The sequence below is a fragment of the Microtus pennsylvanicus genome, chromosome 13 (genome assembly GCF_037038515.1).
Source record: "Microtus pennsylvanicus isolate mMicPen1 chromosome 13, mMicPen1.hap1, whole genome shotgun sequence".
Lineage (NCBI taxonomy): Eukaryota > Metazoa > Chordata > Mammalia > Rodentia > Cricetidae > Microtus > Microtus pennsylvanicus.
This window is the reverse complement of record NC_134591.1, coordinates 43,221,450-43,245,198: the sequence shown is the minus strand read 5'-3', so window position 1 is coordinate 43,245,198 and position 23,749 is coordinate 43,221,450. Positions and strand designations below refer to the sequence as shown.

The following is a 23,749-nucleotide window of genomic DNA, read 5'->3' as shown; positions in this document are numbered from 1 at the left end:
CCACTCCCGGCCCCGCCCCACCCCGCCCCGCCCACCTCCAAGCTAGGCCACGCCCCTCATGCCGGCGCCGCGCACGCGCGCCTACCCAGCCGAGGCCTCCCCCGCCCCGCTGGTCCCGCGGTCCCGCGGCGCCAGGTCGCCCCCAGCCCCTCCCTCTTGCCACCCTCTGTGTGTGTCCCACCCTCACGGGCTTTGTGGCCTAGGTGCCGAGCCGCCTGCTTCACGGTCAGCCGGGCTGTGGAAGAAGGAGCAGCCTGTGAGGTGCTGCCGCTCGCTGCCCCGGGCAGGGGCACAGGTAGGTGGCGGCCGCGGGCCGGGCCGCTCGCCGAGCCTCGGGCAGGGCAAGGGGACGGGGGCGGGCAGAGTGTGAGGGGCTGGGGGAGGGGAAGGCCCTAGGGACGAGGTGGAGCTCTCCGAGGGAGAGGTGGGAGGATGGAGATGTAGGGGTGTCTGAGGTGGGCTTGAGGGTGGGGTCAGCGGTGTGTGGGGTTAGTCTGAGGGTGTGTGGGAGAATTGGGGTTCTGGGCGGGAGAGGGAACGGATTCAGCTTGGGTGGACTTGGGGAGAGGCTTGGGTGGGAGTGCTGGGGAAGGGGCAGAAGAAAAGGGGTTGAGGCGTGCACGGAGGGAAGGAGCTAGGATTGGAATAGGGGGAGGGGTGGGGCTTGGGGGCAGGGAAGAAACAAGTTGAGGCTGTGGGATGGTGAAGTTGGGGATGGTGAGGCGTGAAGAAAGGGGGTTGTGAAGGTAGAGGACGCAAACCCGGGAAAGAGATGGAGAGACTAGGGTGCTGGAGGAACCCCGATGGCGAGAGAGAGGAGGATGGGGGCTGGAAAAGGGCGCGGGGAGGCAGATGGGGGTGGGGATTGAGTCTGGAGGTCCCGGGCCGAATTTTGAGGGAGTCTGAGGTGTGAGAAGAAGAAGAGTCGAAGAGCTGGGAGTGGTGAATGGGTAAGGTTAGAATTAGAAGGGTGGTTTTTTTTTTTTTTTGTATGAAAAGCAATGGAGTGGGTCAAACTATCAGGATGTGGGAGAGATTAGCTTGCTCTTGGGGAGAGAGGGGCCTAGATGTGCCTGAGTGTCTGCAGCTTGGGGGGAACACAGGTAGGGAAGTGCAAGTTACAGGAAAAAAAAAGTAGTGGCAAACTGAATAATGGCGGTGACACAGAACAATGAAGGTGAATGGTTAGTTGGTTAGAGATAGTTTAGAACTACTTGCTGTTCGGATTTCAAAAGTCACTGCGTTTTCAGATAAACCAAAGGTGTCTGCAGTCTTGCGATGAAGGTCATGGGTTGACAGATGTTTTCCTGGTGTGTGGATATGGCGGATTTCTGCCGGGGCAGAGAGGAGGAGGAACGCCTCATCCTTAAGACAGCCCTGGTTCTGTTTCCACCCACTCTTTCCTCAGATGACCACTGTTTTGTTTTTTAATCTATTCCCTGCTCTCTTAACCCCCAGCTTGAGCCAGTGTGTGAGGACCAAGGTGAGGCTGATTTTTGAGTATTTTAAAGACATTTTTAGGGCTGGGTGTTGTATTTTTATTCTTGAGGTACAGCATCCAGCAAGTGGAAAGATCTTGTGCTTTGGAGTTATGCAGCCCTGTGATTGAATCCAGGCTGTGTCACTCAGCACTTGTGAGCCTTAAGTAAGTTATGCCATTTCTCTGAACCTCTTCATCCATTAAGAGGCAATATTGACCTCATAGAATCCGTGACTGCATGACATCATTTTATGCTGTTCCCAGCAGTGCTTGCCAGCTGGTAGGTAGGTACATAGTAAATGGTAGCTTTCAATCACGTCTGGTATCATTAACATCTGTCATTTCTTTGGCCTATTTATTATTCTTAAGAGATTGTTAATTGATCTACTGAGGTTGGGTGGGTGTTCATTTTGATTTTGTTGGTTTTTTTTCCCTTCAGATTAACTATAGGCTCAGCTCACAGTTTAAGCACTGTTATCCCATTGCCTTGTTTCTTCTTTTCCCCCAGTTCACCTGACTGGGATAATTGTTATGTTTTTTCCTTGGAAACTGGCTTCAGGGCTTAAAAACTATCATGTTTGGTTATCAATTATTTTAGCTTGTCTCTTATTTAAAGAAGTTGTAGAGAATTGAACTTTTGTTTGTTTGTTTGGGTTTTTTGCTTTTCCAGGCAGGATTTCTCTGTTGTAGTGTTGGAGCCTGTCCTGGAAGTCACTCTATAGGCCAGGCTGGCTTTGAACTCACATTCTCCTGCCTTTGCCTCCCAAGTCCTGGGATTAAAGGCGTGCGCCGCCACCACCACCCAGTGAGAACTGAAGTTTTAATGTACTAAGGTTACGTTTCATTTATTTGAAGAAATGATATGCTCTGTGCTCCCTTTAGCTTCACGTATGGTGATGCACTACTGAACCAGACTGTTAGCTAGGTCACAACCCTGCTTCTCTGTGGTGGCCGGAAGACCCACCACACTGCCTGTCACTCTGTTAATTTGACATATAGCTATAAGAGAGCTACACTGAACATTGTTATTCTATTATCTGAATTTTCCAGTCTGGATGAGCACCCCTCCCCCAAGCAAGAAAAGGCTCTGTCTCTTTGTAATAGGCCGCCATGAACAATACCCAGTATAGAAGCTCTACCCTTACCGGGCGATGGTGGTGCACGCCTTTAATCCCAGCACTCGGGAGGCAGAGGCAGGCGGATCTCTGTGAGTTCGAGACCAGCCTGGTCTACAGAGCTAGTTCCAGGACAGGCTCCAAAGCCGCAGAGAAACCCTGTCTCGAAAAAACAAAAAAAAAAAAGAAAAAGAAAAAGAAGCTCTACCCTTTATGGTTCTTAAAGTTGAAAGTTCAGGCATTCGTTTAATCCTTAGATCATTTTATAGTACCTTACAAACTTCAGGAAGTACCCTATTGGGAGAATACAGGATGTTAAAAAAAAGTTACCATGATTCCCTAAACTAAGGGTGGTTCTTCAAGTAGTATAATTGAAGAAAGTAAAGCCTTGGATTACTGCCTGGACAAATGGTGTAGATTTACTCTTAAGGAAATACTGAAAATTTTTTGTCATTTAAACGGAGAGTATTGTTTGATGACTAAAGATATGATGTAGTCATATAACTGCCCCCTTTTTTTAAAATGATCCTTGGAAGGTAAAGGTGTCAGGATTTGGGGTAGAGTGAGGGAATAGCGTCCGCACTCTGGTTCCAACCTACTTGTGCCCTCTGCTGGATAGAATCAGACTTCTAATTTTCATGAATCCTTGCCATGCATTCATTCAATTTTACTCCAAAGTTTGTGGAAGGTTATTGTTAGAGATGAGGATTAAGAGCAGTTCATGTATGTAGAACCTGGGTTTTTGTCTTTTTCTTCCCTCTTTCTGCTTGTCAGAATTCTGGTGTGTTGGTCCACTAAGGTACATTATCTTCCATAGGATTTGCCTTTCTGCTGTTACAGTTAAATCATTAGGCTAAGCATGGTAGTTTATGCCTGTAATCCCAGCCCTTGGAAAGCTGTGGTAGAAGGATCGCTGTGAGTTTGAAGCCAGCGTGGACTATATAGTAAGCTTCAGGCCACTCTAAAATGGTGGTGATGATAAAACATTTTCTTTCCTTCATTCACTCATTTGTTTATTTTCTTGTCTATGTACCAAATAATTTCTTTTGGGGGCCATACCTAGTATCTACTTTCTGATACTTAGAGTTGCCTCTGAAGATCTACTCTTAAAGATCAAAGGATGTTTTCTTTTCCTCCTGGGTAGGATTATGGTCTGTGAAGTCGAAGGAACCAAATACTTGCCCCTGCTGAAAGAAGCGCTTAAAAGAAGTGGGAGGGGGCATCTCTTCAGCAGCAGACTCTGAATGCTGGCAAGAGAAGAGTATGGAGTGTTAGAGCTGGCACTATCACAAGGCTTTTTTTCTTTTTTAAACTGGTTTTTACTTTAGTTGTTTTGTTTTTCTCCCTTGGTAGTACCAGTAGCAATATAGCCCCATCATCTGCTCCGTTTGTACCACCTGCAGAAGAGCTGACAAGTGGGGGGAGGAGCTTGCAGCTGTTGCCTGGAAGAGGGCTGGCTCCTAGCAACAATATCAGAGCACTAAATCTGCCCCTTTGAGGTCTCATTCAGTTCAGCACATATCTGTTGAGTGCTTACTCAGCACCATGTTAGGCCTGAGTAAGAGATATCAAGTGCCTTTCCTTCAAAGAACTCCATTTGGGTACAGTAACAAGTGAACATAGTACACAGTGCTAAGTGTTGTGTAAAAGGAAACACTGGGAGCTCTGGGAAAACAAGACAGGCATGGACTGGTACAGGGCTTGGAGAAGTTTCCCAGGAGAATGGTGAGTGATGGTTGAGCTGAATGTTAATGATGAGCAGGAAATAGCTAGGTCAGGCAGAACAACCAAAAGCAGTAAACTAAGCCAATTCCAGTGGGTCGAGTGAGTGGCCAGTTTACCCGTGCAGTGTTGGCAGGGCCACAGAATAGGTCTTAGTGGATGAGCTGGAAAGGATGAGGCTCCAGGGCTGGGCTGGGCCCTCTTTCCTGCTGTACTTTATACACATAATTATTCTCAGGAGAAAAATGGATAGTACTGATTCCCACAATCCGGATCCCTGTTTGATCTTCAGAGACTCAGCATTTTTGTCATTCACTTAATTGTTTGCTGACACTTGTAAGTGACTTCAGGGCTACGTTGTAGGCATTGTTACAGAAGCTGAGTTCACTCCAAATGTCAGCCAGTCTTTGAGGGATAATTTCAAATCCTTTAAAAATGCTGACAGGCCTACATTGCAGTAAAATTCACATTTTCTCCCCTTCTTTCTTGTTGTTGAAATAATAATCTGGTCTCTTCACTTTATTTAACATAGCCATTTCTCATGTAATTTGAAATCTCATTTATCCAAGAAAACAAGTATTTATTACAATTAATTCTTGATTGCATAATGTCACCAGCGTGACTGAAGAAACACCCAACTGCTTTTTTTTTCTTACCTTAGAGTACTCTAACAGAACCTGAACAGATCTGACACTCTTGAGGACTATAATAACTTTATTTATTCTTTTTTTTTTTTTTGGAGGGGGGGTGTCTTTACTTTAAATTCAAATTCAACATCTTGTTGTTTGTGGTTTACTTAAGGCTTATGGAACTAAACTAGTTCCATAGCATTCCCCACAGGGACTGTAATGTGCCAGAGTCCTGTTATGGAGTCTGGACGAATTAAATGTGGTCTTTCTCTCTGTGTACAAAGCAGCAAAGACAGGCCCAGAAGCAAATCAATAGGACAGCGAGCCAAGTACAACAGAGAAATGTGTGGAAGGTGCCAAAGCAGTCCGGGGTTACTTACTTCTGTCTTTCTTTCTGTGTGTAAACATTTTTAATTCCAAGATTTCGATGTGTTCATAATATCTGATGAAATGAAGTATATACTTTATTTACTAACACTCCAGTGTTGGACATTTAGGGTGTTTCTATTGCTCTGCTAACATAAACTGTACTGCTGTGAATTTACTTGTAAAAGAATTGTTGCTGGCATTTTTGGTAACTTTGGAGTGAATTTTAGAAATGAAATTTGAGCTTAAAATTGTGAAGGATGAGTAGATTACTAAGTCAGTGAGAAAAGTGAAAAGAGGCACGTCAGGTAGAAACAGTTAGGTGCCTCATAGTGACAGAGTTCTCAGCAACTGGTGGGTTTTGCTTTCCTTGGTGGTAGGATCATAAAGCTGGGGGCATAGTAAGGTGAAATTCATGTTACAGATAACATTTTAATTGGATTTGCTTTCGTGTGTCTTGCTTTTACAGCTGAAATCAAGGCAATGGCTTACTACCTCAACTCAGAAACCCATGTGGATCCGGGGCCCATCTACGTTCGAGAAAATGGGCAGCTCCACATGGTCAATCTGGCTCTGGATGGTGTGAAAAGCAGCCTGCCGAAGCCACGGCCATTCAGACTCTTTCCCAAAGGCTTTTCTGTGGAGCTGTGCATGAACAGGGAAGACACTGCACAGAAAGAGAAGACTGATCACTTCATCTTCACATACACCCGCGAGGGAAATCTGCGTTACTCTGCCAAATCCCTCTTCAGCCTGGTGTTGGGCTTCATCTCCGACAATGTTGATCACATTGATTCCCTTATTGGCTTTCCGGAGCAGATTGCTGAAAAGCTCTTTTCTGCTGCGGAAGCCAGACAGAAATTCACAGAGCCAGGTGCAGGGCTCAGGGCTCTGCAGAAGTTCACTGAGGCCTATGGGAGTCTGGTGCTTTGCTCGCTGTGCTTAAGGAACAGGTGGGTATTCTCATTAGGATGTTTGAGTACTTCAGTGGATGTGTTTATCCTGCCAACCCCCGGGGCTTAGTGGGCTTATGAACTCTGCCATCAGACAGTACTTTCAATTTCAAACTTAAACATTCAAAGTCCAGGCCATTTTAAGGGAGGGGGGGGCAATCACTGTCTTCCCTCATCTCCTACAACATTTAGCCCTACTTTTAAGAAAAAAAGGATTAGGTTGCTGCCACAATTCTTTCAATAGATAAAAATATTTTGCAACCAACTTTTCTCTCTTTTCCATTTGAGGTACAGTTTTGCTATATTGACCAGGCTGGTATAGAACAGTTGGGCTTGCCTGGTAGTGGTGGTGCATACCTTTACTCCCAGCTCTCAGGGGGCTGAAGCAGAAGCAGGTAGATTTGAGGGCAGCCAGGTCTACAGAGAGAGTTCTAGAACAGCCAGGCCCACACAGAGAAACCCTGTCTGACAAAACAAACACAGCTGGGCTCTAACTGTTGTCCTCCTCAGCTTCTTGAATACAAGTGTGTACCATCATGCTCCCTTGGAGTCAACTTTTGTCATAAGAGAATACAGGAAAGACAAAATGTGACCTGCCAAATATCTCTTGGTATACCCTTGGGAATGTGAAGATTAGTACTCATAATTCTTGGTCCTGTTTCAGTTTAAGAACACTAAATATTGAATGTTAGATTAAAAAGTAACATTAAAAAAATGTGTGATTAAAATTTCAAACATTCCGGGGCTGGAGAGTTGGCTCAGTGGTTAAGAGCACTGGTTATTCTTCCAGAAGATCCAGGTTCAATTCCTAACATCCACATGGCAGCTCACAACTGTCTGTAATTCCTGTTTCGGGGGATCAAACACCCATGGCAAAACACCAATGTACATAAAATAAAAATAAATAAATTTTTAATATGTCTGTATATTTAAAAAAAAATCAAACATCCAAAAGTTTGGAAATGCTCAGAAAAGTTCCCAGCACCTAAACCTGTCTTCTTTTTTTTTTTTTAAATATTTTATTTATTTATTATGTGTACAATATTCTGTCTGTATGTCTGCCTGCAGGCCAGAAGAGGGCATCAGATCGCATTTCAGATTGTTGTGAGCCACCATGTGATTGCTGGGAATTGAACTCAGGACCTTTGGAAGAGCAGGCAATGCTCTTAACCACTGAGCCATCTCTCCAGCCCCCCAAACCTGTCTTCTTACAAAGCAGGTTTTTTTTTACTAATTTTCTGCTGCTCATGTACTTTTCTGTATTTATTTGAAATACACTATTTATTTCAGTATCATTTAAGAGAACTTTAAGAACACCTACTACTTTTAAAAGAGTAAAAACTAGCAGACAGTTCAATGAGCACAGAAGATTGTAACATCTCTCTCATCTTATGTTTCCTCTCCCAGAGACCAACTACTGTTTATTTATTTATTTTTGATTACTACAGAGATACTGTGAACATTTACATCTTTTTGTGGCTTTCTAGTTTGTCAAACTGGAAATGTAGATTGCTACATGCTTCATATACCTATGTACCTTTCTTTACAATTTTAAACTCATTTATAATCAGTATTGGGGTTTTTTGTTTGTTTGTTTGTTTGTTTGTTTGTTTGTTTTTTCAGGCAGAGTTTCTTGTGTAACAGTTCTAGCTGTCCTGGAAGTCACTCTGTAGTCCAAGCTGGCCTCAAACTCACCTACCTCTGCCTCCTGAGGGCTGGGATTAAAGGCATGAGCCACCACTGCCCAGCCCATCTGAACTTTTTTATGATTAAAAGGCAGTTTGCTATTAGTTCATTTGTGTGTGTGTATGTGGTTCTGAAGATCCAACCTGGACCGTATGTGTGCTAGTTAAGTATTCTATCTGAGACACATTTCTCCAACCTGCCAGTTTACCATTAAGATGAATTTAATAAATATGACCTATAAAATGAGGCCAGACAAAAAGTATACAATAAAAGAGAGAAAGCAATACCAGAAAAATACAAGATAAAACTCATAAAACATGCAGAAAAGCGCAACTAGCCTTTATTTAATTGGCTCAAGAGTTAATGATTTCACCCCAGGTCAGGTCACATATATTACTTTAAAAAGGCAAAGCCTAAAGAACGTGCAGAGCGGAATCTTGCATTTGCATGAAGCAGGCATTTCCTGAAAGCTCTGTCTGTGCTGTGGCCTCAGTTGTGGCAGGACATGGGATTGCTGCCAGTGAAAGGAAAACACTTATCTTGATAAATGACAAAGCCAATTTATTCCACATTTTATCCCCCATCCCATTCTTTCCTTCCTTGGTAGGATCTTGTACTAGCTCGGGTTGACCTTATACAGCCAATCTCCTGCCTCAGCCTCCTAGGTGCTATAGGCATGTGCCACCTTGCCCTACCTCACTTTTATTTTAAATTATTTATGTTTATTGTAAAAAATTAGAAGGATAAAAAATAAAATTATGTATAAAAACTTCATATTTTAGAAATATAAGAAATTTTACAATCCCACCACAAGAATAATGTTCAGATACATAGTTTTATTCACTTGAGAGTGTATGCTGTACAACTGGTATTCTACTTCGCTACTTTCCCCAGGTTTTTTTTTTTTACAGCCTAAATATTTCTAATGGTTTTGAAAATGCTATTTGTCCCTATTATTTTGTAATCTAATTGGTTAGATTGTGAAAATAATCACTTTAATTCACATTTGGTGAGCATATTAATAATATAACAGCTCCAGTACCAAAATAATGCATAAGTGTAACATTTCTGGAAAGTAGTTTGGCAGTATGTATTGAGAGCCCTAAAAACAGTCACATGATTTGTTCAACCCATGGCTCACTTTACTTACTTGTTTGTTTCGGTTTTTTGAGACAAGGTTGCACTGTGAAAGTGTGCTTGCACCTCAGTGTAAATCCAGTTGCCCTCAAACTCATGGCTAATCTTTCTCCCTCTTCCCTGACTGAGAGTACAGGCATACACCACCATGCTTGACCTATAATTCTACTCATTACCTATTTCAACAGGTATTATGATTCCCTATAAAGTAGCATCCACCTTACAGAGGAAATTTGGGCTTCAAGAAGGTGGCTATTACAAATGTTACAGTGAGAGGAGTCAACCTTCTTGTTTCTGTTCTTCTGGCTTCAAGCATAGACAGGAACTGAAACTTGACTGAAAAAAGAGCCTCTCTTGTGAGCCCAGTCATGATGGCACACAACTGCAATCCTAGCACTCACAAGGCTGAAGTAGAAGGCCCAGGAGTTCACGGCCAGCGTGGGCTACACATTGAGGTCTTGTTTTAAAAATAACTTAATCTGGACATGGTGGCCCACACCTTTAATCCCAACACTCAGGAGGTAGAGGCTCTCTGAGTTCCAGGTCATCCTGGGCTACATAGAGAATTCCAGGACAGCCCAGGCTGCATTGTAGGATTCTGTCTCAAAAAAGGAAATAATAATAATTTTTTAAAAATCTGTTCAATCTAATGTGATAACAGTATTCTTTGTAGCATTATTTGTAGCAGTGAGAAGCTGAAAGCTAGAGAATTTGTTAAGCACATTATGGTACAGTCAGATAATGAAGTTAAGATAATATTTTAAGATAATTTAAATGATGTGGTAAAATGTTAAAAATGTGATAGATGAAAAAAGTGAACCTAGGCGTAAATAACACCTATAATTCTAGCACTCAGGAGGCTGAGACAGGAAGATTGCAGTGAGTTTAAGGCAAGTTAGGGAGCCAGTATAAGGCCAAAGAGAGCTATGAAGCAAAACCCCATTTCTACAATTTAAAAAAATATTTTTTTAGGCAGATGATTTTTTTAAATTGTTTTGTTTTCCGAAACAGGGTTTCTCTGTATAGCCCTGGCTGTCTTGGAACTCACTCTGTAGACCAGGCTGGTCCTGAACTCAGAGATCCGCCCACCTCTGCCTTCCAAGTGCTGGGATTAAAGATGTGTATCACCATGCCCAGCTGCAGATGGGCTTTTTAAAGAACTTCATTGTATGTGTGAGTAGGTACATGCATACCATGGCCTGTACAGTGTGCCATGACACACAGAGATTAGAAAACAACTTGTTGAGTTAGCTATTTCTTGAACCTTAGGGATTTTACTTCAGTCCTGAGACATGAATGGCAAATGCTTTGCTGGACATGTTTTTTTTGTTTGTTTGTTTTTTTGTTTTTTGAAACAAGGTTTCTCTGCAACCTACCTGGCTGTCCTGAAACTCACTTTTTAGACCAGGCTGGCTTCGAACTGACAAGTGCTGAGATTATAGGTGTGATCTACCACACCTGACCAGATTCCTTTTTTAAAAAAACAAGGATTTTTCTTTTCTTTTTTTTTTGTTTTTTGTTTTTTGTTTTTTGTTTTTTGAGATAGGGTTTCTCTGTAGCTTTGGAGCCTGTCCTAGAACTAGCTCTTGCAGACCAGGCTGGCCTCGAACTCACAAAGATCCGCCTGCCTCTGCCTCCCGAGTGTGCCACCACCGCCCGGCAACAATAATTTTGTAGTACTATTGATTGAATTCAAGGTAATTTGGGGTGACTTAATTTTTTTTTCCCATTTTAATCCAAAATTTTGTTTTAAAAATATTTTTGTATGTTGTTGAAAAAAAAAGAACCTCTAATGTCTATGTGGGAATATTGCAATCGGTTTTATTTTTCTTTGTACTTTCTGTAGTTTCTTAGTCTCTCCCCCATTTACTTTATGATCATGTATTATGTTTATAATAAAATATAGGGAACATTTTCTTTTTTTTTTTTTTTTTTTGGTTTCTCGAGACAGGGTTTCTCTGTGGCTTTGGAACCTGTCCTGGAACTAGCTCTGTAGACCAGGCTGGTCTCGAACTCACAGAGATCCGCCTGCCTCTGCCTCCCAAGTGCTGGGATTAAAGGCGTGCGCCACCACCGCCCGGCTAGGGAACATTTTCAACATAATCTTTTGATTATGTTTTGTTAAAGCAATTCCAAACTTGGCATTTTTATTCAGGTACAAGTGAGTTTTCAGTTGTGACCTAAACCCTCTCTTTTGACTACCCAGAAGAACATTTAGAGACCAGGGCTGTAGGGATGTGTTTGCAACCCAGGGCTGCTGTGGCAGAGGATGTACCAACACCAAAGGGGCCAGGCCAGGAGGAAGGACTCTGAGAAAATAATTGAAAATAAGAGAATCAGGCAGATGAGACATTTGTTTGTGGTCTTATGTCGGGCCCAGAAGCTGTGTGCCAACAGGAGAAGCCAGTGTCTTTACAGCTGTACTCCAGCTAGACAAGACTCCTCCCTCGTGCTTTAGTCCAATGGTGGTCACAGAGAGCAAGTGTGTCTTCCTAAAAATATCTTCCTATGTTAATCAAGTAGTTATAACCACCACTATTTAAAGATAATTCTGGAAAAAGAAAGAATGGGAAGATGCAGTCTTATAGCTGGAAAAATTGAAGCTCAGAAGGGTTAAATGATGGAGCAAGTAATTGAAGCTGTTAGAATAGACACTGGGGCTGGCAGGAAGGCACATTGTGTAAAGAAAGGCACTTACTCCCAATGATACAAGCCTGACAGCTAACCAACTCCTCATTCTCCCACCACCCCCATCTCTGTGTGTGTCTCTCTCTGCGTCTCCCCCCACAAAACAGTAAAAAGAATTCAAACTCAGGTCTGTGTGACACTAAAATGTGTGTGTGTGTTGTATTGTTTTTCTAATGTTTGGGCCTGAAGGTCATTTGGAATACTAGCTGCAAACTGCAATCTGGAGCCTTTGTATCCTAGATTAACATTTAGTACTGCCTGTGCCTAGAATGCCTGAGCCTTGAGTTCCATAATGTTTCTTAATCACATTACACAGTGTTACGTCCTTCACCCTTATTTCAGAATTACTGAAAATGTTTTGGTAATTGATCAAACGATGTGTGTTTTCTTTTCTCTAATTACCAGTAATCCCCTAAATCCCCCTTAGCACACTTCAGTACTGTGGTTGGAAGGTAGAAAACAGCTTTATTTACAGTGCAGCCGCAGTAGTCTGAGTAAGTAATGCTTGCTTGGTCCCCAGCTGGGCTGTCGCTGGCAGCTTAAACTTTTCAATTTAAGGAGGGTCTCAGTACCTCAAACTGTCTACCTAGTAGGTCCATTTGAATACCAATAATTTCAGTTGGCTATAGGAAGGAAAGAGTTTGCCCTTCTGAGTATCCATCCTGTTTTTGGCAGTTAAGATCCTGCTGAGTAAGAGATCTTTACTCTCACTAACCCTAGCATACTCTTCTGCTGTAGAAACTTCCAGGCCTCCAAAAGGAAAGTATATGAGAAATAGATGCTCTTGGCACTGTCAAGCTACCCTAGTATCTTAGAAACCTCTTCTCTGTTTCTGTCACACCTAATCCCTTTTATTTATTTTTTTCCCCACTGACCTCATTAGAAATAAATGGACAACTAGAAGGCAGGGCAGAGCCCAGCCAGGCTGTGAAATGCCATCTTGATCTCCTTTCCTCTCCAGAGGCCTCCCTGATGCTTCCTGATAACCACTTGGCAAGGTGCTCCACTGTCACTAAATCACTCATGCTCATAGTTTGTCTTAGTAAGCATCCAAATGAGAGTCCTGCTGCCACATACTTGGGGGCTAGTTAGGGTAACAGAGCTCCAGTGGTGTGGACAGGCGCTCAGACTCAAGTGTTGGTAGGAAGATAAAATGTGATCTGCTAGATAACTTTTGAAATATTTTAGAGTATATGTAGATCAAAGCTTGGGCTCATGCCTGTAATTGAGGCAGGAGATTTATGCATTCAAGGCGAGCCTAGATTACAGAGTGAGACCCTTCCTCAAAAAAAAAATGAGTAATTGAAATTTTGAGTGTACTAAAGAGTTTGGAAATTTCCAGGGGAAATCCCAGCACTACCACTAAGGTCTGACTAATTACAAACTGGATGTTTTTTCTTGTGGCTTGCCTTTGTCATGCACTTCTCTTTATTTAGAATGTTTGTCCCACCATTGTGCACCAAGCTTTTTGAGGTATGTATTAATTAGTCCTGCTCATGTGATACAGTGTCAGGGATGTGAGCTAATTTCATGGTACTCTGGGATTGTGGCACATTCTTTGTGCCACAAAGCCACAAATCAGAAGTTCTAAAAGATAAGATAAGCTCTTGATTGCTCTCCACACCGCACAGGTATTTGGTGATTGCAGAAAAACTTGAAGAAATCAAGTCTTTCCGGGAGCTGACTCGCCTGGATCTTTCCTGTTGCAAGCTTGGAGATGAACATGAACTTCTAGAACATCTCACCAATGAGGCCCTGTCTAGGTACCAGCCCGCTGTCGCTTTAAATAATTGTTTTATTTTTAAAAGGATGAGCCAGTGGGATCATTTTAAGGAATGCAACTTAGTTTCCTGTGTTTATTTAATAATTGTTTTTCTAAAATCTTTTGAACCTTTGTTTACTTGATATAGCAATATAGATTGGATAACTCTTAGAATTGATTTGTTCTTTTTTTTCTGATTAACCTTTACTTCACCTGTAGTAATTGAAACCATCAGGACTAAAAAATGTTGTTCCATATTTGTCCATTCCTAGTTTATTATAGCAAGAGATAAAAAATTGGGACTGGAAACCTGACTCATTGGGTAAAGTCACTTGTCACCAAGCCTGATGAGCTGAGCTCAATTCCCAGAACCCTTATGGTTGAGAGAACCAATTCCCACAGCTGTCCTCTGACCCCCACACTTTCACCATGGTATATCTATCCCACACACAAAACTAAATACATATAACAAAAATTTGGGACTGGAAAGACGGTTCAGTGGTTAAGAGCACTTGCTGCTCTTGGAGAGGACCTAGGTTCAGTTCCCAGCACCCTCATGGTGGTTCATAGTTGTCTATAATTCCAGTTCCAAAGGATTTTATGCCCTCGTCTAGCTTCCTCAGGTACCAGGTACACACATGGTGCACAGACATGCATGCAAGCAAAATATGGTACATAAAAAATTTATTTTAAGGGGGCTGGAGAGATGGCTCAGAGGTAAGAGCACTAGCTGTTCTTCCAGAGGTCCTGAGTTCAATTCTCAGCAACCATAATGAGACCTGGTGCCCTTTACTGGCCTGCAGGTATACTTGCAGACAGGATGCTGCATACATAATAAATAAATAAATCTTAAAAAAATTATTTTAAGCCGGGCGGTGGTGGCACACGCCTTTAATCCCAGCACTCGGGAGGCAGCGGCAGGCGGATCTCTGTGAGTTCGAGGCCAGCCTGGTCTACTAGTGCCAGGACGGGCTCCAAAACTACAGAGAAACCCTGTCTCGAAAAACTAAAAAAAAAAAAAAAAAAAAAAAAAATTATTTTAAGAAATTTAAAGTTCAAGAACAGCAGCAGCAGGAAAGGATAGTTAAAACAGAACAACAGCTTAGTAGGATTTGGGTAGACTTTTATAATATTTAGAGGCGGTAATACTTTGTTTTTAAGTGAAATATCTAAAAACAGTATTTAAGTAATATTTTTTGTGGACTTTGTTTCTCTAGTGTAACTCAGCTCCACTTGAAGGATAATTGCTTATCTGATGCCGGCATTCGAAAAATGACAGCGCCAGTAAGAGTGATGAAAAGAGGCCTTGAGAACCTAACGCTGTTAGATTTATCATGTAAGTTATGGGGTAGTAATGTCTGGAGAATGGCTTTAGGGTCATCATCCCTCTCATTTGAGAGAATAAAAGGCAGCTGACCTTCTAGGAGCCACAGTAGCCTAGTGACAGGACTGAAGCCAGAGGCTCTTGATTCCTGACCTTGAGCGTCTTATCACCACTTTCTACAGGGAGTAAAAGGCTTTTCAGATTTCCCCTGCCATTCAGTGTATCGCCAATTTAAGAGCATATATAAGGATATTTGCTGTACTTTGAGTCACTGGTCCATGGCACCTGTCATTTAGGTTCTTTTCATCAGTATTTAACAAGAAGCTGAATAAATCCACTCTTGTGGTAATTTTTTTTTTTTTTTTTTTTTTTTTTTTGTTTTTTGAGACAAGGTTTCTCTGTAGCTTTGGTGCCTGTCCTGGAACTAGCTCTTGTAGACCAGGCTGGCCTCGAACTCACAAAGATCTGCCTGCCTCTGCCTCCCGAGTGCTGGGATTAAAGGCATGCGCCACCGCCACCCGGCTTGTGGTAATTTTAGATTAGCCAGATTCTCTGGGCGATGGTGGCACGCGCCTTTAATTCCACCACAGGTGGATTTCTGTGATTTCAAGGCCAACCTGGTCTACAGAGTGAGTTCAGGACTGCCAGGGTGGTTACACAAGAAACCCTATATCAAAAAAAGGAAAAAAAATAGCCAGATCCATTGACTCCGGTGGTAAAGTCAGCAGTTTGAGAGTCCAGCAACACCATCTGTGGCAAGGTGGGTTGGTTCCCAGTGAGTGGAAACTGCGAGGCAAGAGAAGATGACGGCTTTGTACCCTTGGGCAAGTTATTTGACTTCTCTGCGCCTTGGATTTGGCCTCTGCACAGTAAAGTTATTGAATCCCCTGGCGTACTTCCCAGGGAAGTTACCTATTTGGTAAATACTTTTTGAGCATCTGCTGTATAGCTGGCACTGTGTGTAGCGTTCCTAGAGGAAATGGCTAAAGCAGCATTCTCTGATGTGAGAAAGTAGTATGTAAGAAAAGCTTCTTGAAAAACACAAGGTAGTACGCGGAATGATAGTCCCTTTGTAAGTCCCTTGGAAGTCTTTTCAAACTAAACACATGCCTTTGCTTCAGAGGTGAATGGTGATACACAGAGGTACGAACCATTTCATTTGTTTCACGCAGCCCCACTGGAGTTGTTTGGGATTACTGCTTGATCATACATCTTTCTGCCCATCCAAGGCCTAGGCAGTTGGAGCCATGAAGGGTCTAGTGTGGCTTCTTCATGTTGTAAGAATTTGCTCTGCAGAGTTCACCCACTGTACTTTATAGCTTATTATTGTCTGGATTTTTTTTTCTGAGTTTACTGTGGGGGTTTTACCAACAGTTATGACAGAATGCTGCCTTATTTTTGACATCTAGGTAACCCTGAGATCACAGATGCTGGAATTGGATACCTATTTTCTTTTAGAAAACTAAACTGCTTAGATATATCTGGTACAGGACTAAAGGTAAGGCTTTTGGTTTCTTTCATTTTTACAGAATTTATGATTTGGTACGTTGCTTTTGTTAATTGGTGTTTAGAAAGAGGTATTATTTATGATGGCCTTCTTCTGTTTTTGTTTTGCTTTTTTGAGATACAGTATTACTATGTAGCCTTTCCTGGACTTGAATTTCCCATGTAGCCCAGGCTGGCCTCAAATTTACAGCAATCCTTAGCTTATTAGAATACTGGAATCACAGGCCCGGGTCACCATGCCCAGCTGTTTTGGTGTTTTGGTTTCATTGGATAGCCCGGGCTGGTTTGGAATTCATGATCCATTGCCTCAGTCTCCCTGGTGTTGGAATTACAGGTGTGTACCACACACTTAATTTATGGTGGGCTTTACTACTAACAGCAAGTAAGATTTGGAGAATGTATTCACGTCTTTGGTGTTTCTCCCTCCCTAGGATATCAAAGCTGTCAAGGACAAGCTCCAGACACATATAGGCCTTGTTCACTCCAAAGTGCCTTTGAAGGAATTTGATCATAGTAACTGCAAAACAGAGGGATGGGCTGACCAGGTACTCCAAACTTTTCACTACAGTGTTCATTTCTATTCTAAAAATTGAATAAATATTAATCCTTTTGATACTCTTTTGGCTTAGTTGTAGTCTTCACCTTAGTCAGCATTGGTGATAGACTGTTACAGACCCATCTACTTATGTAGTACTGAATTTTAATGAGTTATATGTTTTTCTCTGCTCCCGCCTCTCCCCTTCAACTCTCTCCCATGGTCCCCGTGCTCCAAATTTACTCAGGAGATCTTATCTTTTTCTACTTCCCATGTAGATTAGATCCATGTCTCTCTTAGGGTTCTCATTGTTTTCTAGGTTTTCTGGGATTGTGAATTGTAGACTGGTTTTCTTTATGTTTAAAAGCCACTTATGAGTGAGTTCTTATGATATTTGTCTTTCTGAGTCTGAGTTACCTCACTTAATATGTGTAGGGATAGCCCAACCCCCCTAGGGGGCGTGTTCGCCTCGGGCTAATGTTTACATATAAATCTGGCGAGCGTGAGCCCACTGCTTCTTCTGCTTTCCTGTTCATCACAAATATGATGTTTTCTAGCTCCATCCATTTGTCTGCAAATATCAAAATGTCATTACTTTTTCTGCTGTGTAAATGTACCACATTTTCCTTATTCATGGATGTCAGATCTTAATATTCCCTGCTCTGGTTGATAGACTGGGTGCCATGCCTAGAATGCTGTCTTATTCTACAAATGATTCAGGAAATAAGTAAATTATGGCTTGCTATACAAAAAATAAAATAAGATCTGATTTAATTGTTTTTTTAACAGTGTACTACACTCCACAGAGAATTAGCTGCTGTCACACACTGTAAAGGGTTCAAATCTGACTCTTCCCTTTCTTTTGGACTTACTTCTTTTTCCATAGCCTTAGAGAGGAGTCTCTTGGTCTTTCTCTCTCTTGACGTTTGCCAGTGAAAGACCTGGACTTTGACTCTCTTGATTTCATAATGCCCTTGTCCAGATTGGTAAAGTACAGCCTTGAATAGAAAGTCAGAAAGTACCAGGTAGATGGCAGTTCACCTGTGTGGGCACCTTTCCCCTTCAGACACTTAACAGTTGTTTCCTAGTGGAAACGTGGAAGACTTTGTCCTGACTCTCTCCCTGGCTTTAAACCAGAAGGCATGATGGTGAACCTGTCCAGCTGCCTGAATATATCATCACCTCCTGTAGATAAGAAGATAGACCTATGTCAAGTGTTTCAGAAGCACTTGAAGCTGGCTCCAGACTGGGCACGATGCAGTAATTACTAGAGTGGAACCCAGGTTGCATCCCAGGTACATCTAGAAGACTTGGACACATGTGGGATGCTCTTGCCAGGACCTCCTATAAGTTGGTAGCAAGTGTCATGGTGGAAAGAACATAGGTTGTGGAGTCAGAGACTGAGATTTGAGAGTTCTGCTTCATAAACCCAATAGCAAAAACAGGATTTCTCTTTGGGTTTAGTACAGATCAAATAAAACACCTAACACTGTGACCTCAAAGTAATTGACTGGGCCAGCATAGCTTCCTGCCATCACCCGGGACCTCCAGGGCTTCAGAGAGTACTTTCCATCCTCCTGTTAATCTTCTATGGGAACTCCAGCCTGACCCATCCCTGAAGAGGGAAGCTGTCTAACAGGAGCCCACTTCCTTTTCTCTCTCCAAATTTCCTCTACTTTTCCAACCATACTCTACTTCCCTCCTTTCTAAAGGAAATAACTATGCCAGTTTATTCCAGTGGTCAGCCCTTGTTTATTTTTTTCTTTCAGTCCTATTCCTGAAGGCCTTCAGCTTCCTGTGTCACATGTATTATATTCCCTTGCTTCCTGACCACCATATCCCCAGTGTTACTTTCTGATGGTGATGGCGTTCTGTATGGAAATGTCAGTTATCCTTATTCTAGTGAGTCCCTCCACCCCAGTGTTCTTGGCTCTTGTCCTCTTTGCTGCCTTCCTTGCGATCTGGTTTTAGCCTCCACTTCTTTATTTAAGTGTCTCTGGAAGCTGCCAGATAGCCTTTATGTGACTTAATATAAACTCGCAGACCTCAGGGGTTTTCTCTCTTAGCTGATTCCTCCTTTCTTTTCTCATTTACACCTCTACTTCCCTGGTGATCTTAGGTTTCTCAGTGTCCTGAAAGAATGTCTCACATCTATCAGAAACCGTATATATTCCTAAATATTATCTACAAGTTTCTTCCTGGCACCTCAAAGTCGGTTTGTCCAAACTTGCTTTCTTTTTCTGTATTCACAGTTAGCCCTTCTGTTTCTGTTAGTGGAAGGATCGTGTCTTTATTTCCTACTAAATCACAAAATTGATTTAGTCCATCTTGGCTTTCCCTTGGACTAGTACCCATTTTCTATAACCAGGAAATATTGAAGGGTCCATAACCAATATATTCCAAGTACTTTCTGCATGATAGACAGTGATTAGACCCTTCACGCAATTCTTTAACATCCCTGTGACTTATTCCATTACTAAGCTCTATGTAACATGTCAAGATTCAGAAATTAAATCCAGAGGTAAGGGCCCTCTGCCTAGTAAATGTGCTTTTATAACTTGTGGTTTTATTTGTATCCTGAGTCTCACTGTGTATCCTAAGATGAGCTCAAATTCACAGTTCTGGAACTACAGTTGTACTCCACCATGTTAGGTCTGTATTCTTAATGCTTGGACTGCTCTTTATCTGCAAGTGTTTTTCCTCGTTTCTGGTCGTCATTGTTGCATTGCATTACTAAGAAATATTAGATGCAAAGTCCTTGTTACTCAAGATATGCTGAAATGATCATTTAGTTTTCATTTTGTCGTGTATGTCTTATAGTCAGTCAAATTTCTAAAGAATTAGCAATAGCTAATGAGTAAAATTACATTTGTAACAGTTAAAAATAGTAATTGAGGGGCTGGAAAGATGATTCAGAGGTTAAGAGCACTGACTACTTTTCCAGATATCCTGAGTTCAATTCCCAGCAACCACATGGTGACTCACAACCATCTGTAATGAGATCTGGCGCCCTCTTTTGGCCTGCAGCATACATGCAGACAAAATGCATATAGATAATTAATAAATAAATCTTTAAAAAATAGAAATTGACGTGTATGAGAATACAGAAATGTGGGCATTCTGCACACATAGACGAGATGAGCTATTACAGATTCATTTCAAGGCATAAGAAAGGTCTGGGGGTATGTGAAAAGTAATATAACCAAGATTTTAGACTTCAGTGTTCAGTTTAAAGATGGGCAATTCGTGCAGTTGATTCCTAGTTTAGAACAAGAGTGGAACTGGGCAGGAGTGGGCTCAGCAGTCTGACCTGCATCACACAGATACATAGATCGTCATACTTGCGTGTCCAGTCTGACTTGATTCTTAGAAACAAAATTTATCAATGGGTTTGTGTTTCAAGAAAGGGAGTAAGACTAGCTCAAAAGTACAGTGCTTTCCTCCCTGGTTTAAAAAAAGAAAAAAAAAAGGGAAGAGACCAAGGGGAACGGAGAAAGTTTAGATTAAAACTGCAAATTTTTATTTGGGTTCAAATCTTCCAAATCCCTTTTAGATCGTTCTGCAGTGGGAGCGAGTGAGCGTGGAAGCTGTGCGGCAGCGGAAAGATGCGGAGCCTCGGAAGTCAGCCCAGTGCTTCTGTGAGGAATTCTTTGTTTTGGAGTTTTTGCTGTTGGGTTTTATACTCTTAAAATACTCAGCCTAGCCAGGCGGTGGTGGCGCATGCCTTTAATCCCAGCACTTGGGAGGCAGAGGCAGGAGAATCTCTGAGTTCAAGGCCAGCCTGGTCTACAGAGCCAGTTCCAGGACAGGCTCCAAAGCTACACAGAAAAACACTGTGTCAAAAAAACAAAAGAAAACAAACAAACAGAAAACAACAGAAAGAAAACAGCCTGTCTTCTCTCTGTGGGAAAATTAATTGTAATAGTATTGTCTTATTTATGAACATTAAGACAAATCATTCCCTCAACGTCGCCCACAGTGTAAACACCACCATCAGAAAAGTTGCTTTTTATTAGCTTTGTCTGTCTCGTCCCAAAGAAGACTTGTAGTAGCACAAAAGAAACAGAGCACAGATTGTCACCAACAGGTAGAAGCAGGACTAGGGTTGTAGTTCAGTGGACAAAGGTGACCTAGCATGGGCAAGGCCCTGGATTCAATCTCATCTAGAGAAAAAAGTGAAACCCAAGTGCCCTTCAACAGACAGATGTATGAACTGAATGCAGTATTTATGTACAAGGGATTGTGATTCAATCTTAAAAAGTAAGGACATTTTGGGCTAGAGAAATGTCCCCGTGGTTAAGAGTGCGCACTGCTCTCACAGAGCACCTGAATTCAGTTCTCAGCAACACCAGGTGGCTCATGACTGCCTGAAACTCCTCCACCTCTGAGGGACCCAACATACATGGTCTCCCAGGTGCCTACATTCATGTGTACATACTTATATAAATACATACAGTTAAAAATGATACAAGTTTTTTATTTTTTTCAAGGTAAGGACATTTTGACAAATGAGCCTTGAAGACATGTTACATGAGATAAGGCAGTCACGATAGGACAAATACTGTGTTATGATTGTTCCTTTGTGAGCGTCCCAGAGCATAGGGGTCATTGAAAAATAGTGGTTGGATGGAGGAAGTAGGGGATTACTGTTTAATTGCTACAGACTTTTTTAGTCTACAAGATAAAGAGTTCTGTGGACTGCTAAGAAGGCTCATTGGGTAAATGTGCTTGCCATGCAAGCCTAGCAGCCTGAGGGTGTTCCCAGATGTCATGGTGGAGTGGAAGGGAGCACTAACTCTGAAAGTTGTCCTCTCACCTCCGTACATGCTCTGTGGCACATCTGTGCACACACACCCACAAACACAGAGTAACGGAGGGAATAAAGTGTCTGGAGGGCAGGGGCTGCGGCTGGTGGGGAATGCTTGCCTGGAATGCTTAAGGCCCTGGTCCATCCAGCTCTGAAAAAAGAAAAGTTCTGAAGGTAGGCTAAAACGGTGAATTCTGTTGTGTTTATTTTGTCATTTTAAACAAGAATTATTTGATAAACTGAAGGAAACAATAGAGATGACAAAATAAGATCCTAGGACAGCCAGGCATTGTGACACACACCTTCAATCCCAGCACTCAGGAGGCAGAGGCAGGTGGGTCTCTGTGAGTTTGAAGCCAGTCTGGTCTACAGAGTGAGTTCCGGGACAGCCAGGACTACACTAAGAAACTGTCTTGGGGTGGGGGTGGGGTGACTCCTAGGACATAACAGACACTCCAGAGGCAGATCATGTGCCTCGGAGGGCACAGCCAGGTCCAGGTTTTGAAAGAAAAAAAGAAGCCAACAGTTTGTGAGGTTTGAGGATGTTCCTGACCCTGACACTTTATATACATTCTGTGTAGGAAGCTGAGAAGATTTTGATTCTTGGGGTATTAGTTAGACTCACTTAAACCCAGTAAGAACCTACTAAGTATCTCTGCCTTGGTAGGGTTTCCACCACCCATGCTGCCCAGCACTCAGCCCAGACCACCCCAGGGCCTCATCTTAGTCCTAGGCAGTCTCTCAGACTTTGGCAGACCCTGACCCACCAGTACAGAAAACTCCTCACTAGCCCCTTAATACTCTTACAGATCAGAAACGAGCTCTCACGGAAGCCTCAAGGAAATGTCCCCTGGCAGACACCCACATGAACTCTTCTGGAAAACTCCAGTTCTATAGGGAGAAGGCTCCGGACTGCCATGGGCCATTGTTGAGCCAAGAATCAAAGAAGAGCAAGAAGAGAGCTTTTGAGGAGTCAGAGGAGGAGCAGAGCACAGCACAGCCGGCCAAGCAGAAGTGTATGTGTCTGACGGTGGAAGACTGGGACTTGCTGAATTCCTACTGACAACACATGCCGTCAACCTTTCCCTCATCTCAGCACATGAGGAGGAGAGACTGCTGGTCATTTTCCTTTGGTTTGGATTTACTTATGGTATTAGCATAGCAAACAGATATTTCTACTTTTGTGGTGGGGGAGGGGGATGATATGGACGTATGTAATAATTTCTAATGTATATTTTCAATACATAGTAATTTTTTCAATAAACTCTTTTGCTCTCGTTGAGTTCTGCTTGTGGATTGCAGATTGAAACCATAGGAAGCAGCACCCTGAGAACTAACACGTTTGGCTTCGTTTGCTCCTGCTATGGTTTGGCACAGCTGACAGAACAGAGATGAGAATGAACCTGCCACTGATGGGATGCTGCCCTGGGCATGCGCTAGCCTCATAGCAAGCAGAAATGAAACTAGCTGAAATGTAGAGCCAAGAACATTCAACCTCGAGTTAAGTGTCATGTTTAATGTCACAGAGCTTACAAGTGGAAGTTAGGGTTTACACTCCTGTCTAGTTGGCTGCAAAGTCCATTTTGTTACATTTACTCTCAACAGTAGTTAACATTTATAGAAGTCCTAGCCATTGAGGGTATTCATCAAGATCCCAGTGACTTATAGCAGCCTTGGAAGTAACAAGACATAAGCTTTTCCATCTTAAGACCTACTGGAAAAGACCCGATGATAAATATTGTAGGTTTTTCAGGCCACAGGAATTTTGTTACAAATATCAGCTATACACAGTAAATAAATACGACTGCCTGCCAATACATTTTTGTTTACAAAGACAGGTGACTGGCAGATTAGCCAGAGTGTGGGTGTGTGCCACCACACCTGACACCTGGGGGCACTTGTTAAGAAGCAGGCACCCTTGTAAGGACTGTGCAGTTGAGGCAGCTTAGCAAGCAACAGTTTGCTGGGGGTAGTGACACACTGCTTTAATCCCAGCATGCGGGAAGCCAAGGCAGGTGGATCTCTGAGTTCTAGTACCA

General features: G+C 42.5%; 1 protein-coding gene across 1 annotated transcript; it reads left to right on the top strand.

The window, feature by feature from the left end:
* Window positions 1-90: 90 nt before the first annotated feature.
* Lrrc42 (leucine rich repeat containing 42) lies at window positions 91-22,992 on the top strand. The gene is made up of 8 exons (XM_075945810.1): window positions 91-295; window positions 5,782-6,265; window positions 13,408-13,539; window positions 14,756-14,874; window positions 16,272-16,360; window positions 16,800-16,913; window positions 20,457-20,541; window positions 22,520-22,992. The coding sequence occupies exons 2-8, from the start codon at window positions 5,796-5,798 to the stop codon at window positions 22,771-22,773; spliced, it is 1,263 nt and encodes a 420-aa protein (XP_075801925.1). The 5' UTR covers window positions 91-295; window positions 5,782-5,795; the 3' UTR covers window positions 22,774-22,992.
* The last annotated feature ends 757 nt before the right edge of the window (window positions 22,993-23,749 follow it).

Excerpts from the sequence above, each read along its gene's own strand:
- Lrrc42 (XM_075945810.1), top strand. The coding sequence starts at position 5,796 with ATGGCTTACTACCTCAACTCAGAAACCCATGTGGATCCGGGGCCCATC. Across the intron at positions 16,361-16,799 it reads TATCTGGTACAGGACTAAAG|GATATCAAAGCTGTCAAGGA; the intron begins GTAAGGCTTTTG and ends CTCCCTCCCTAG. Across the intron at positions 20,542-22,519 it reads GAAGTCAGCCCAGTGCTTCT|ATCAGAAACGAGCTCTCACG; the intron begins GTGAGGAATTCT and ends ATACTCTTACAG.